At 37.5% G+C, this 14117-nt stretch overlaps 1 protein-coding gene across 5 annotated transcripts in view; it reads left to right on the top strand.

Moving 5' to 3' along the window:
* The window catches only part of Fam13c (family with sequence similarity 13 member C), a 118131-nt gene that overhangs the window by 93375 nt on the left and 10639 nt on the right, over positions 1 to 14117 (top strand). For all 5 annotated transcript variants that reach the window (XM_076834299.1, XM_076834298.1, XM_076834295.1 and 2 more), the window contains 4 exons: positions 3506 to 3716; positions 4879 to 5017; positions 9824 to 9905; positions 11353 to 11564. In XM_076834299.1, the coding sequence (XP_076690414.1) occupies positions 3506 to 3716; positions 4879 to 5017; positions 9824 to 9905; positions 11353 to 11564 (644 nt within the window). The remainder of the gene's footprint in view (positions 1 to 3505; positions 3717 to 4878; positions 5018 to 9823; positions 9906 to 11352; positions 11565 to 14117) is intronic.

Raw genomic sequence — 14117 nt, 5'->3', positions numbered from 1 at the left:
AACTTTCCCTACTGAATTTAAAGTGGGAATCACATTACTACTAGTCTCATATGGTTGTTATGAAGATTAAATACATGTGAAAACTTTCAGAACAAGTGTGAGGACACCATGAGTCACTCCATAAATATTAGATATTATTAGATCATTATTCTTAGTTATTTATAAATAAGAACTAATAGGAGATAGGGATGAGATACTGAGGGATATATTGATTCTCACCTCCCATATTAACCCCATAAGAGCTGAGTAAAATAATATTTAAGTGTCTTATTTTAATAATAATGATTAAAATGATGGTTTGCATGGATATTGTGTTTTTCTATGCCTTATTCTACTTTTTTCCACCAAGTATGCTATACAAAGGATGCATGGATGCACGTTATTAGTTTTAAGAGCAAATTATTTTAATGTGTATGAGTTTGAGAAAATGTGACTAGAACATCAAGTTTATGACTTCTTGATCATCATTGCTCAGTATGAAGCTGAAATATTTCAAAATCTGTAAGCCAAAAGTATATTTGTGTGCATATATATAAATTATATATATGTGTGTGTAAAAATAGTGTAAACACATATATGTGTATGTTATGGCAAAATTTTTATAGGAACACAGTTTTATTTCATTTTATCCTCAATTTTGTGAGGCAGGCATTATTATTGTTCTCCCCATTTAACATATTAAGAGATTGGGGTTCAAAAAGGATCAACATTTTCATTCTCTTACCTAGTGGTCAGCTAAGTCTTTGCTGCATCTGAGATGCTTCCTCACTTTCCTTCTCAGGAAAGCTTTATTCTTCCCAAAATTTTCATTAACTTATGTTTACCTTCCTAAAAAGTTAAGATATATTTGTTACAAATCTATTTTTAATAGAAGAAAATTTTACCAGAGTAAGAGCCCTCAACATGGTCTATCCTTTTAACAAAAATCTTAAGTATACAATAGGTATTTATTTACTACTGGCACAGTTTTGAACAGCAAACCTCCTCTTATTTTTCTTATCACAGCTCTATGAGAAAGATGGGCCAAACAAGGAAACAGAGAGAGGTTGCGAAATTGATTGGAGTCCCATTAAAAAAAGCACAGGCATGGCAGACCCTTGGCTTTCAGACCCCTTCCTCTAAACCATAATGTATCACAGCACAGGCTCTGAAAAGCTGCCCTTGCCTCTGGAAGAAAAAATAATGCGACTCTAGGGGGAATCTTCCAGACCGCTCCCCATTAGGAACAGGGTCTGAAAGTGGTGGCCTGTGCTGTTTTCCCAGGAGGGTAGCAGCGCTGCCTCTGAATTTACATTTGCCTCTTTTAACCAAAGAGCTCAATGGTTCTGTCTACATAAATGCACACACTGATACAGATGCCAGCTGATTTAATTAAACCCCTTCTCAACTCAAATAGTGAGTTTGGACAAAAAACTGAAGCTTTACCAAATTACCAGTTTGGGTTTCTGTGGCTTTTCAACTGGTTGCTTTGGGGATCTTTCTGGCTCCCAGCTTCCTTAAGTAGTGAATTGAAGGGAAAGGGAGATTAGGATATTAATTAGGCAGTACTGGTAAATTATGTAAGTGCCCGTTGAAAGCGGTTTCACCTCAATGGAGGTATACAGTCACTATTGCAATACAGTTCAAAAAAAGCCATTCAAAGTGATCTGTGATTCTGTGAAGTTGTATCTTAGGACTCTGTGGGTTTTATAAATTGAACTCTTTTCCCAGCTCTACTTCATGGTCTTGTGGCTAGGAACCCAAGGGTTTCCGTTTGGACATTATAAAATGACAACAACAGACCTATGTTAATTTGGGCCTCAGGGCCATAGCTGAGGCAAATAGTTGAAGGTGTCAGAACTTATGCCATTTCAATTAAAAACATGCTGATCCCAGGTGCTTGCTAAAGATTATTTTCTTCTCCATTATTACCAGAATGTAATTCCAAGAAATAGGCAACATGAATAAAATATATTTCTTCCTAGAGCCTGATGGTTTAAGGGAAGGATTTGGCAGGATCTTCTGGAGGATTCTGAAGGTGACTGTATTGTATGTGCCAAGACTTATTGGGTAGTAGGTCTTGTTCCTATTATTCATCATGGCTCCTGCCCAGCCTCAGTGCAGGCACTGCTGTTTTATCACCTGGGTCCACTCTGCCTTTACTATCCTCAGCTTCTGACAAAAGTGCTGTCAGCAAACTTCACAGGTACAATGGGAAGTATTGTCTACCCTTCCAGTGTACAACTCACCAGGAGGGAAGCCAACCGAAAACACATCAGGACTAATCAGACCTTTGATGTTACACAAAGCAAATTGCATTTCAAGCTCTAGAGAATAAGGAGTCATTCTAAATCTGATTAAGATTCATCCGGTAACAAATTGTGATAAATGTTTGTTTTGGAAAAGTGAATTGTTATATTTTCTGATTCTGCTTATTCACTCAGAAAATCCGTTTTCCACTTTCTTTACAGAAGTAGGCATTATAAAAAACTTGAGTTGTCCTGACTTGTCTGCTAGGGAAAATCGAGAAGTTCATTTGGGCTGCCTCCAGAGCCCTAGGTGAAGAGTCTTTTATCCAGGTCCGGAGGATCCTTCATTGACACATCTCACGTCCTACCCTCCATAGCACAGGTGTACTCACCTTCAAGACTGAGGTGCTTGTACTGTACTCACCTTCAAGCTCCTGAGGTGGGGAGCTAATGGGATAACTTAAAAGAATGGCCATTGCAAGAATTCAGGCACAGGGTTGGCTAGCTGGGGAGAGGACTTTTTTTTTTTTTTTTTTGGAGAACTTGTTTCCATTTTATTTTGTCTGAAATAAAATGTTGCATATGATTTCAAGGAAGGAAATAGAATCATTCCTAATCTTACCATGTTTTGCAGTTACTTCATAACTACTTTGATCTTTTGATACATTTATTTGTACACATATATGTGAAATGAAACCATTACTGCTTAGTTGTGACACCTGTGGTTTCCATTTAGCATATTCTGAACATTATTCAATGTTGATGAGCAAAGATCTCCATCATTTTTGAGGACTGTTGGGTAATTTTCACTCTGGGGACTCCCATTCCCTCTCCTCCTTTTTTTGTTCTCTTCCTTCCTACTTTCTTTGCTGTCAATTTTGTTATCCCTTTTATTCTTCATAATCTGTAATCTTTTACTGCAGTTCAATTTCATTCTCTTTTTATTCACCCTCATACTTGTCATATATCCTCCAACATATGCAAATACTATGAAATAAAAATATTTTTTGTAGTTTTGGGTTATGCTGACTGAATAACTCATATTGAAATAATGTTTCCTTTTTTATTGTTGTTGGTGGCTTTGTCATATTTTCTCCCCGTGTTCTGTGAGGGGAAAAAAAAATGACAGTATTTTGAAAGCTTTTCATATCCCCAGAAGGAAGAAATGACAAAGAGGCAAGCTATTATAATGAATGTTTATGATCTTTATTTAGGAACATGACAGTTTCAAGCCCTCTGTCACTTCTAAGTGTTGATCAATTATCTTGTTTCCCCAGACCCCATGCCAGTCCACAAAGATGGGCAGAATGAAGCCGACAGCACACCAGAAGACCTCCAGTCTGTCGGGACCAGCAGGCTGCTTTATCACATCACTGATGGTGACAACCCATTGCTGTCGCCACGATGCTCCATCTTTAGCCAAAGCCAGAGATTCAATTTAGACCCTGAGTCAGCCCCTTCTCCACCCAGCACTCAGCAGTTCATGATGTAAGAAAACCTTGTTTTATAATAGTCTTCATTTCATGCAGTTTTTTAAATACCACATTTACAAATGAACTATTATGCCTCTGGAATAATGCAAGCAACCTGACAAATGCAACTGTGAGATCTGAATGATAAAGCTAAAATTGGTGTACTTTCTAGTTGGGAATCCTGTTTCAGGACTTAATGCCTAAGGTGGAAATGGTTATGAGAGACAAGCTAATCAGGAGCATGCAGGTTTTAAAGTTTTTGGTGAAATTATCAGAATCCTAATCCTATGAATGTTCTAGTATCAGGAATATCATTCTCAATTAGTGCAATATATTTTTCCTTGTCCAACAGTGGTGTAAATGGATGGATTATAGAAACATTAGATAATTTTCCACCTCAATTTCGTAGACTCTAGAAAAGTGGTAACTTATAATTGGTGTTCCCCAAAATTAGATGTAGATATTTAAATATATATATTTCCCTCAATCCACTCCATTTGGAATTTATATTTGGCATTGGAATAAGATAAAAGAACAATATATGTTATTTATTTGGGGGTTTCATAAATCCTTTTGATGCATAACTAAAACTGAGAATCCCTTGGTTGAAAATATGCCCAGGAAATCCTAAATTTTTCACTCATAACTTATTCTTTATTTGATCTAAATTGGGTCCTTGGACTATCTACTTGAATTTGAGGGAGTTAGTGATTATTACTGTAGCATCTAAAATACGTGTCATGTGAGGGTGTACACATTTTCTGGGGAGGAGGTCCATTTTTTTCATCATATTTTAAAATATTTGTTTTTTTATGTCAAGAAAGTTAAACACTAATGTAAATCTTCTTTTGAAATTGTTGATAAGAGTGGCTGATGCAACCTATTGAAGATAACACCTCAATATGGGTATCTCTTCTGAGCCTTAAATTGGCCTCTATCAATTTTACGAAACGTGTTTACTGGACTAATATTCTGACATTTTGTCTACTAAAGACCCTGAGGACATCTGCTCATAATGCAGTTCTGTTATCAGGGCTATTAATGAGCAGATGGTTGACTCATCAAATTATGAACTGCATTCTAGACTTCTCTGATAATGTTGGTTTGTAGAACAAGCAGCAGTGTTTACTGGGGTACCATTGTTTCTCATGCTCTTTCCCTCCTTCTAATCATGGCAGGCCCCGAAGTTCTTCTCGGTGTAGCTGTGGTGATGGCAAGGAGCCACAGACCATTACCCAGCTCACCAAGCACATCCAGAGCCTCAAGCGGAAAATTCGGAAATTTGAAGAGAAATTTGAACAAGAAAAGAAATACCGGGTAAGCACCTTAGAATTTAACATGAGAACAGATCGTGTTAGGCTGAGGTATGTGGACCTTCCTGAGTCTCTGTCCTTCCTATTTGGGTACCCATCTTCGTCAGGGGACTGTTCTGTTCCCACTGGCCAATCTAGGTCTTGTTGATGAGTTCCCATCTTGACTCTGTTTTGTTCTCACATGCTGCCAGTTATCTCCTCTAAGATACTTCCCAGTGATGGATTTTAACTCTCATTTCTGAACTTTAGTATTCATCCCCCTCTCTCCTGCTGTTCTCTTTTTTCCCCTAAGGAATCTTACTATCTCTAGATTATCTAGGACCAAAATTTGGAAAGCTTTTGAAGTATACTCTTTTTTTTTTCTTTAACCTTTATCTATTTGCATTGTGATAAGAACCTATTATATACTTGAAGGGCAGACTCTCTAAGGGTGCAGAACAATGAGAGGGAGATGGTTTTAGTATTTCCTGGTTGTGGAGTGGAGACTTCTCACATGAGATCTTTTCAGGCCCTTCATAAGAACAAACTTGAACCATCATTTCCAATCAGACACCAATCTTCATGCTGGTTGTATAGTGCTATAAAACAAATCTTGTCTCTTCTCAATAAGAAACAACAAGAGCCATAGGTAAGCATCTTGATGGCCAATGCTGCTTTTGTTTTCTATCATGGTGACCATGACATAGAGAAAAATCATATTCATGCAGAATTGCATAAAGATATTGGGTCTTTGGAAGAAGGCCCAGAATAGCTTGTTATTAAAATAAAAGAACAGGGAATAATTTCTCATACATCTTGAAATATTTAAAGCTCACTAAGCACTTGGTACAGAGGCAAGTGGAACTGTGAGTATAAGTTCTGGGGAGGGAGCTGAGAATAGGTAAGATTCTACTCTTCTGTTCAACTTGTCCTGTGTGGCCTCAAATTCACTAAAGGAGAGGTTTTAAGGAGTGATTTTTATTTTTGCAAAATAAAAAAATTAGAAAAAAAAAACTGGCTTTCAAGACAACCTCAGTCACTTTGTGGCAGATCCTTCTCTCCTCCAAAGTCAGGCAGTCACAGCTACTTGCTATATTTTTTTAATGGAGCAGGAAGGAATGCTAAGTCTTTTTTTCCCCAAAGATAGGGAAATTGAGGCCCAGTGAAGATTTATAAATCGCCTAAAGTAATTGTGTTCTATCAGCTGAGGCTTGGAGTAGTGAATTAAAGATGAGTGGGCTTTGTAATTTAGGAGAAGAAGTAAAATTCTCAAGTGTCCACATTTTACTTTTTCTGGTTTTTTTTTGGGGGGGGGTCTATGCATAAACCCAGGGTCTTCAACATTCTAGGCAAGTGTTCCTTCATTGAGTTACATCCATGACCCCTCAAGTATCCATATATTGAAAGGTCCAGATATCCCAAGAGAAGCCAATTTCACCTGTTTGCTGCTGGAGTGTTATTGGATCTTTGATTTCCTCACATTGGACTCTGCAGAGTAACAACTAGGGGGTCCATTCCTAGGGCCTATTGACTCTTCTGGATTTGAATCCAGCCAGACACTTAAGAAATTTGCAACTTTGGACTTGTTACTTCACACTTGAGTCTCAGTGTGAGAGTCTCGGTGTCCATTTGTAAAGTTGAGTTATCAATTGCAACTTAAGTTTAAGGGTATTAAAATGAGTGAACACATGTATAATGTTTATTATAGTATTTTCATAAAGGGAATGGTTCTAGATTTTGTTAACTATTTAATCTGTTTGAGCAGTCTGTGCCTTGTCAGAAAATGAAGGGAAATTGTACACATTAAATCTTCCCTGGATCTTCCTACAGCCACAGATCCTGATTTATTTCCTTTGACTATAGCAATCATCCACAAGTTGCCCATTTTGGAACAGAAATTCTCTAAGCATCTCCTGCTTTTGTTTAGAGAAGGTTTAAAGAGGATAGACAGACACATGTACTTACGCACAAGGATGGATGCAGAAGCAGTAGGAGGAGGAAAAGGTTCAAGGTCACCATTCTTTACTGTCTGTAACTCTTGGATGTAATTAGATCCTTGAATGTTCTAGGAAATAGGGCTTCCCCTTGCCCTTTCTGTCAGGATGCTAGGCTATGGTTAGAGGTTTGATATGTCAGTAGGCTTTAATTGATTGCTGTGTATAAGACTTCCCCTTCCTGGCATCCTGACTATGGAATTAATAGCACCCACTGCTAATTTTTGAATCCAAGCTCTTGCTGGGCTTCTGTGCTACTCTGATGTCTGGGTATAACATACATTTTTCCATCTCTATTGAATGTAACCATTTCATATTTCTATTCAAAACTGTACTTATTTTCTACAACTTGACTTTGCATTTGATAAACAGGCTCATGGGTTTAGAAAAGGCTATGGCCACCAGATGTCTGCTTTCAGTAGAAATAGAAAATGTTAGATCAGCTCAACAATTTTCTTATCAGATGATTGAAGAAATAGAGACCCAGGAGGTGAATTTCCAAGAATCACACAGCAAAGAATTAATCTAGTTAAGAGAATATCACAGGTCTTTCATTACCAATCCATAAATACCAAAGATGGATTATGAACCATCTTTGGCAGACCACAAAACTTCTCCAATGATATCCCCAGTAATGTGGTTTGGATGTCCCATATTAATTGTGTTGAACAAAGCCAAATCTCTGTAAATTCCAGTATATGATTGTTAGTGTCTATTAAGTCAGATTATTTCAGTTCTAAAGTTAGAAGGATTAAAGATCCATACTAGTATATGAAAACTTTTATGTCACATGAGAGCTGCCATCCATGTGAGCTTAATTTAACATCTTTTAAAAGTTCCCCAAAGGGCAAAGAAATAAGAAATTCATTTCTGAAACTGATTTCAGGCTTTAAATTACTTTGCTGGAAAATTGAGCTTTAAATTTCTCTTAAGTCTGATGTGTAGTAGTAAAAGCTCATTTTGTTGTTGGTCAATAGCTTAGGATTTTTGTTTTTGTTTTACTGTATTTCAAAAGATGGAATTAACAGTATGGAGCAGATCCAGTTAAGCATTGTTTAACAAGATAGTTCATAGACTGAAATTGAGGATTCTCTGAAGATTCTGAGAAACCAAATGCTTTAAAACATTGACTATCTGTATAACCAGACTGCTACCCAAAGCCAAAATGCTAGACTATATGGCAGGGAACTAGTACAGAACATCATTCTGCAGACCCTAGGTAGGATTACATTAAGCTGGTTTGGGGGACAGATTAGTGACCCATGTGGCACTGTCCATGACCTTAAATTTAGGGCCCATTTATGGAAATCAGTGTTCCATTCAAGCTCCCTTAGGAAAGAATCATCCTTCATAAACTTCTTTCCTCTTCTTTCCATCTTGATTTTAAAATGTGAGGCTTTTATATCACTTGATCTGACAGACCCATGCCATTTGTGTCACAAATGAACAAATGTCCCATGTATATTTGATATGGTCATAAAAGTACTGTTTTGTCCTTTGAACTTAAAGGAATGTGTTCTCTATCTTCTTATAGCTGGATTTAGGGGGATCATTAAAGAAACATGACAGCTCCTAAATTTATTCACTAACAATACACACATTCCACACAATAAAGTTTATGATCATCCTTTTTGAGCATTATTATATAGTTCTTTATATATCCTTGGTTTATAGTACCCATTTGATCTGCCTAAGCCCACAACTAAGTAATTGTGGAGGCCTTGGATTATTTAACAATGCTCCTTACTGATCTGTGGGGGTAGAGGGTATGTTTGGCTACTCGTCATTCCTACTTTCTTTTCTGTAGAAAGTCCACTTTTGTGTTCTGAGAAGGAATCCAGAAGTCAAGTAAGTGATTTGTATTGACAAGAGATTATTCCTTTAAAAATGTTCTTAATACCACATCTAAGGTGTGATTGGCTACTTGTAGGACCTACATACGCCTCCATGTGTATTTGCCAGTGAAAACATTCAGTATTCCTTTGAAGGTTTAGTGGAAATATTACTACTATCACTGCTGCTACTGAAAATAAAACCAGTAATTGCAGCTAACTCTTCTATACTGTTTGTTGTGCATCTGGAATTGTTTTCAGTGCTTTATCAATATTAATTAACTCCTTGCATCAACCCTACAAGGGATTCACTGTTATAATTCTTATTTAATACATGAGGCCATGAAGAGCAGAGAAGCTAAATAATTTGCCCAAGGTCACACACATATGATTAAGTTTCATGTTAATGTTAGCCTCATTAGGATATTAAGGTTAGAAATATGGCTACTCTCCCTGACAATCGAACTTCTCCTGACTGTTGTCAAGTTTTAGACCCTGGGATCTTCTTTCTTCAGCTCAGAGGATACGGCTGATAAGAGCCAAACTCCCAGTTTGTCAGTATCTTCCATTGGGTTATGGTCACAAGCCATGTATATGAGCCATAGGCAAGATAGTAAGAAATGGTCTGTATTATCATCTGCACTGATATAGAGAATGACCAGGCAACATTGATTCTGGTACAGGAGGCCTCACAGGTGATATGTGGATTAGAAAGAAGGGGGGCAATGGCATGGTTAGACCTATGAAAATGCTGGGTGGCCAGGCATGTTTAGAAATGTGCCCATGTCAAGGGTGAACGAATGGAAGAGGTCGAGAACATGTGCTGTTTTCCAGAAGCACATTCATCAGCTGGAGTTTTCATGCCTGGATTTCTCTCCCAGGTTTTTATGTTCCTGAACTATCTTCATGTAGCTCAGCTCTCTAAAATTTTTGTTTTCCTTTTCTCTTTCCCTCCCCCGTCCCTCCTTAATTCCCTTCCACCTTCCCTTTTCTCTCCTTTGGTAGCCTTCACATGGAGACAAGACTTCTAATCCTGAAGTCCTGAAATGGATGAATGATTTGGCTAAAGGTCGTAAACAGCTCAAAGGTAAATGCCATCCAAAGGTCTCTTTTCTCAGAAGCAGATAAAATAGTATAAAGTGCTGCAGGATATTTTTGATTCACTTCCACCTGTGCCTTCTTGAACTTAGTTTACCACTTAGATAGGAGGCCCTATTTGAAATAGAGTCCTCAATTACCTTTGCTGTTCAGCCCTACTTGGTAAACCTCCTTACTGGGGACCTCCAGCCTCCTAGTGGAATGATTCAGTTTAATGCTAGGAACATTTCAACCTGTGAAGCTATAACCTCCCTGGTTATTGGATTCTTAGATGCTAGAAACAACATCTAATACATAATAATGAGAATTTATTCTACATACCCAGTTGCATAGATGAACATGTTTATGCCCAGAAAGGTCACACAGCTTGGAGATGGTAAACCAGAGCTAAGACTTGGTTCTCCTGTGTCCTAGTTCAGTGCTTGTCTTTCTTTATCCCTCTCTGGAGATGATGGTGTATTAATTAGCTCTAAAATACATTGAAACAGGACTATCATTATTTACCAATAAATTTTTCTTCTTACCTCCACATCCCAATTTCATTTCTTAGACATGGGAGTGTTTCCAAATTTCTGGAAGGATAGTGATTAAGAAGTATAAGGAAATTCATTGGTATTAAACTATAATGATGTAGCATATTTAGAAGATGTGCAGTTTTTAAACACAAAACTAGTATCACTAAAATTTTATTCACTAACAATACACACATTCCAAAAAATAAACATCAAAGAAAATGAGCTATATAATTGAGAAATCAATATAAATGGCCTCATTAAAACCACCAGTTCCCTAACATATTCTGAAATGCAATTCCCTAATAAGTCCCTGGTGGCTTTTTAATTTTTAATTATATAAGTTTATAAAAAGCCACATTGCAATAACAGTGGTTCCTGGATTTTGAAACCTGGACTTCGACAAGTTTGTAAAATATGTCAATCTGGGGCTGGCATTCCCATTTTCCCCTTTCCTATACTTGCCTGCATTTCCTTGGGTATCTACATATGTAATGCCCTCTAGATGAACTAGTATTTCCACAGAAGCTATCCCGATGAACACACGACTTTCAAAATTTACATCAGCAAATCTTTGGGTATAGAATTCAGGTGCTATAAGTAGGTAACAGGTGGGAACTCTGGGGTCAGGTACTAATGGTCTTCCTCCAGAATTCTGCTGAAGTCTACACCAGAGTTACTACTACATATTATCCTCTACTTCATGAGGACCCAGCTGTTGGGGCTCACTGTTTTTACACTTGTTTGGGTGCTTGTGAAATTAATCATGGTTATTAGGGCTGCCCTTACCACATGGAAAGCTATTATTAGCATTGTTCATTTCTATCAATATGGCATCCAGCGAGGGAATTCCTGAAGGGGTCTACATTCTGATTAGGTATAGTGAGTCCTCTTCCACATGGTAACTCATGATCTTTCTCTTAGAATTAAAGCTGAAGCTGTCTGAAGAACAGAGGAGTGCTCCCAAAGGCCCACCTAGAAATCTGTCCTGTGAGCAACCCATGGTCCCCAGAGAAAATGGGAAGCCAGAAGCTGCAGGCCCTGAGCCAAGCTCCTCTGGAGAGGAAACTTTAGATGCTGTGTTGACATGCCTGAAGGAGAAGAGAGAGAACCTTCCTCTGCAGGAGGATTTTAAGGTACCTGACCACATCATCATGGGGCCCCAACATTCCAAATTAGTGCCAGTAAGATCATCCTGTTTACCAATTTATCAGAGCACTTTGCCACCATAGATATCTTTAGGCAACTGGCTCCAAACTTTCAGTCAGATGATTTCTGGTGGGTTACTGGCTGTGACCCCTGGGCATTGCCCAATGATTGAAGGATGTACTGCTGTTATGAGGTTATAGTTTTGTATGAAGGATAGAAATTGGCAAAGACATGGGATATATCATCCCTTTCTCAACTAATTTCCTTCCCTTACAAATTGGCAAATGAACTCAAGACTGGGGAATTAGTATATTGTCTGAAAGGACAGAGATCCAGTTATAGTCCCTTCCCCATATGTTAAAATATAATAAAGCAGGGATGAGGCATAAATAGCAATGAAAGTGTTTTGGTATTTTATGTAATAAGGACAGAGAGATAGGGTTTCTTTGGAAGTGTTAAGTTAGAACTAAAGAATTCAGATAAATTGGTCTAATTTTATCTGAAATCTTTAGTCGAATTCTTTAGACAAATTAGTTTTGAAATCTCAGACAACTGGATGGAGTTACCGCTAGACATTAGGCTATATGATCCTGGAGCTTAAGGAAAAGTCTTATTGTAATTAACAAAGAAGAAAATGATCAGCATTTACCTGGTTAATCCCTCATCATCCTTCTTATCATTGTTTCCATTTCAGTTGTGACAGGGAAGCTTTCCTCTGGTTCTTCTGTATCAACTCTAAGACTGGCATGGTTGTGTTTTAGCTCCTGATTAAGAGTTGAAGCTATCCTGTCATAGCTTCATGTCTTTTGCTATCCCTACACTTTAAACTTCTTGCATTCTTCATGATCCCTTAGTGTCTACATAGTAGGTATCAAATACATGTTTGTTGAATAAACGGACAAATGGACAGGAACAAACTAGCACATTTATCTTGAATATGAAGTCTTCCTGAGGAGAATGGAGGTTTTATCTATTTTATTGTACTTAATCTGGTATTCATAAGGAGGTAACATATATCAAATCCCAAAAGGGTCACAGTTAGCCCCTGGGTTCGTCCTTTACATTGGAACTTTGTGATCTATAAGTAGAAATTGAGCTGTGGTCACTTCCATCTTCATGAAATACACTGTTGTTGTTTTAAGTCTAAAGATATGTTGTGAGTAGTGAATAGTTTTTCATTTGTGTAGCCAACCTATTCCATCTCCCACCAAAGATGCCAGACTTTTGTAATAATATCTATGGATAATGTCTGTGTATACAAACACACACACCCAGATACATCTATGGTTTTCTAGGGGTCTCTCCTGTATTTCATAGTTACCTTGACCACATTTACAACAGCATTTTGGTCAATACCCAAATCCTAATTCTAAATTCTACTCAATTAGGGCAGTGAGGGTAGTGTTGGGTTGGTATAGAATACTAGACTAGGTTTTAGTACTTAACTAACCACTTGTTAATCATGTTCACTTATCAAGTGAACTAATTCTGAGATTTAACTTCCTCATGCAAAATACAGATAATACTGATATAATTATTGTGACAATAAAAGAAATGCCTTGTGACTGGTAGACAATCATTCATTTGCAAAAAGATGCTAGGTATAAAAAATAAGAGAAGTTATGGTGGGGTTTGCTGCCCTCTTGGAGCTCAAGTTCTTAGAGTGGTATACAAGATATAAACAGAATCAATAAGGAGTTTCGTAAGTACTGTGAATGAAATTAAACAAGTGAAATGATACAAAATAATGGGTATGATTTCTTCTTTTGTTAGGGTGATTAGGAAGGCTAAGAACATGACATTTTTAGGCCAAGAGGGGATGAATAAGATTCTTGAAAAAACTGGAAGTATAAAGTTCTTAAAGGAAGGAAGAGATTCTTGTGTTCTTGGAATTCACAGGTCTGAGGGCTAGAACATAGGATGGAGTGAGATGAGATCAAAAAGGTGGATGGGAACCCATCAAACAGAATCTTTTAGGCTATGAAAAGAATTAATTTGCCAAATGATTGTAAGCAGAAAAGTGATGTGAGATGAATCATATTTAAGAGATCTTTCTGATTGCTGGCTGAATCATAGGGGAAAAGTGAAAATGGGAAGATGGAATTAGTGGCTTCATTAGCATAGTGGCACTGGAGATGGAGAGAAGTGAACATATTCAAAGTATATTTTGTTTGGAAACAAAAAGAACTTGCTAAAGCATTGGATAAGAGAGAGAGGAGGAAAGGAGGGATCCTGAATGGTGATGAGTCCATTTACTGGCATGAGAAAACTAAGGAACAAGGCTGAAGTCAGTGGAGTGCTTCCCAAGCGTGAGATCCTGGGTTCAATCCTCAGTGACACATGAAAATAAATAAATAAAAATAAAGGTATAAAAAAAGAAAACTAAGGAACAGATTTTGGATTGGGGATGAAAACTTCAAGGATTCTGTTTAGGACACATTAAATTTAAGATCACTCAAGAATAGAGTAACCAACCATCCTGGGAAATGTCTCAGTACTAAGCAAAATTAGATGGTGGGTCATCCTTCTGAGGCATCTAA

The sequence above is a fragment of the Callospermophilus lateralis genome, chromosome 15 (assembly GCF_048772815.1).
Source record: "Callospermophilus lateralis isolate mCalLat2 chromosome 15, mCalLat2.hap1, whole genome shotgun sequence".
Lineage (NCBI taxonomy): Eukaryota > Metazoa > Chordata > Mammalia > Rodentia > Sciuridae > Callospermophilus > Callospermophilus lateralis.
Note: the sequence above shows the minus strand (reverse complement) of the source record. Positions and strands in the feature narration are given on the sequence as shown.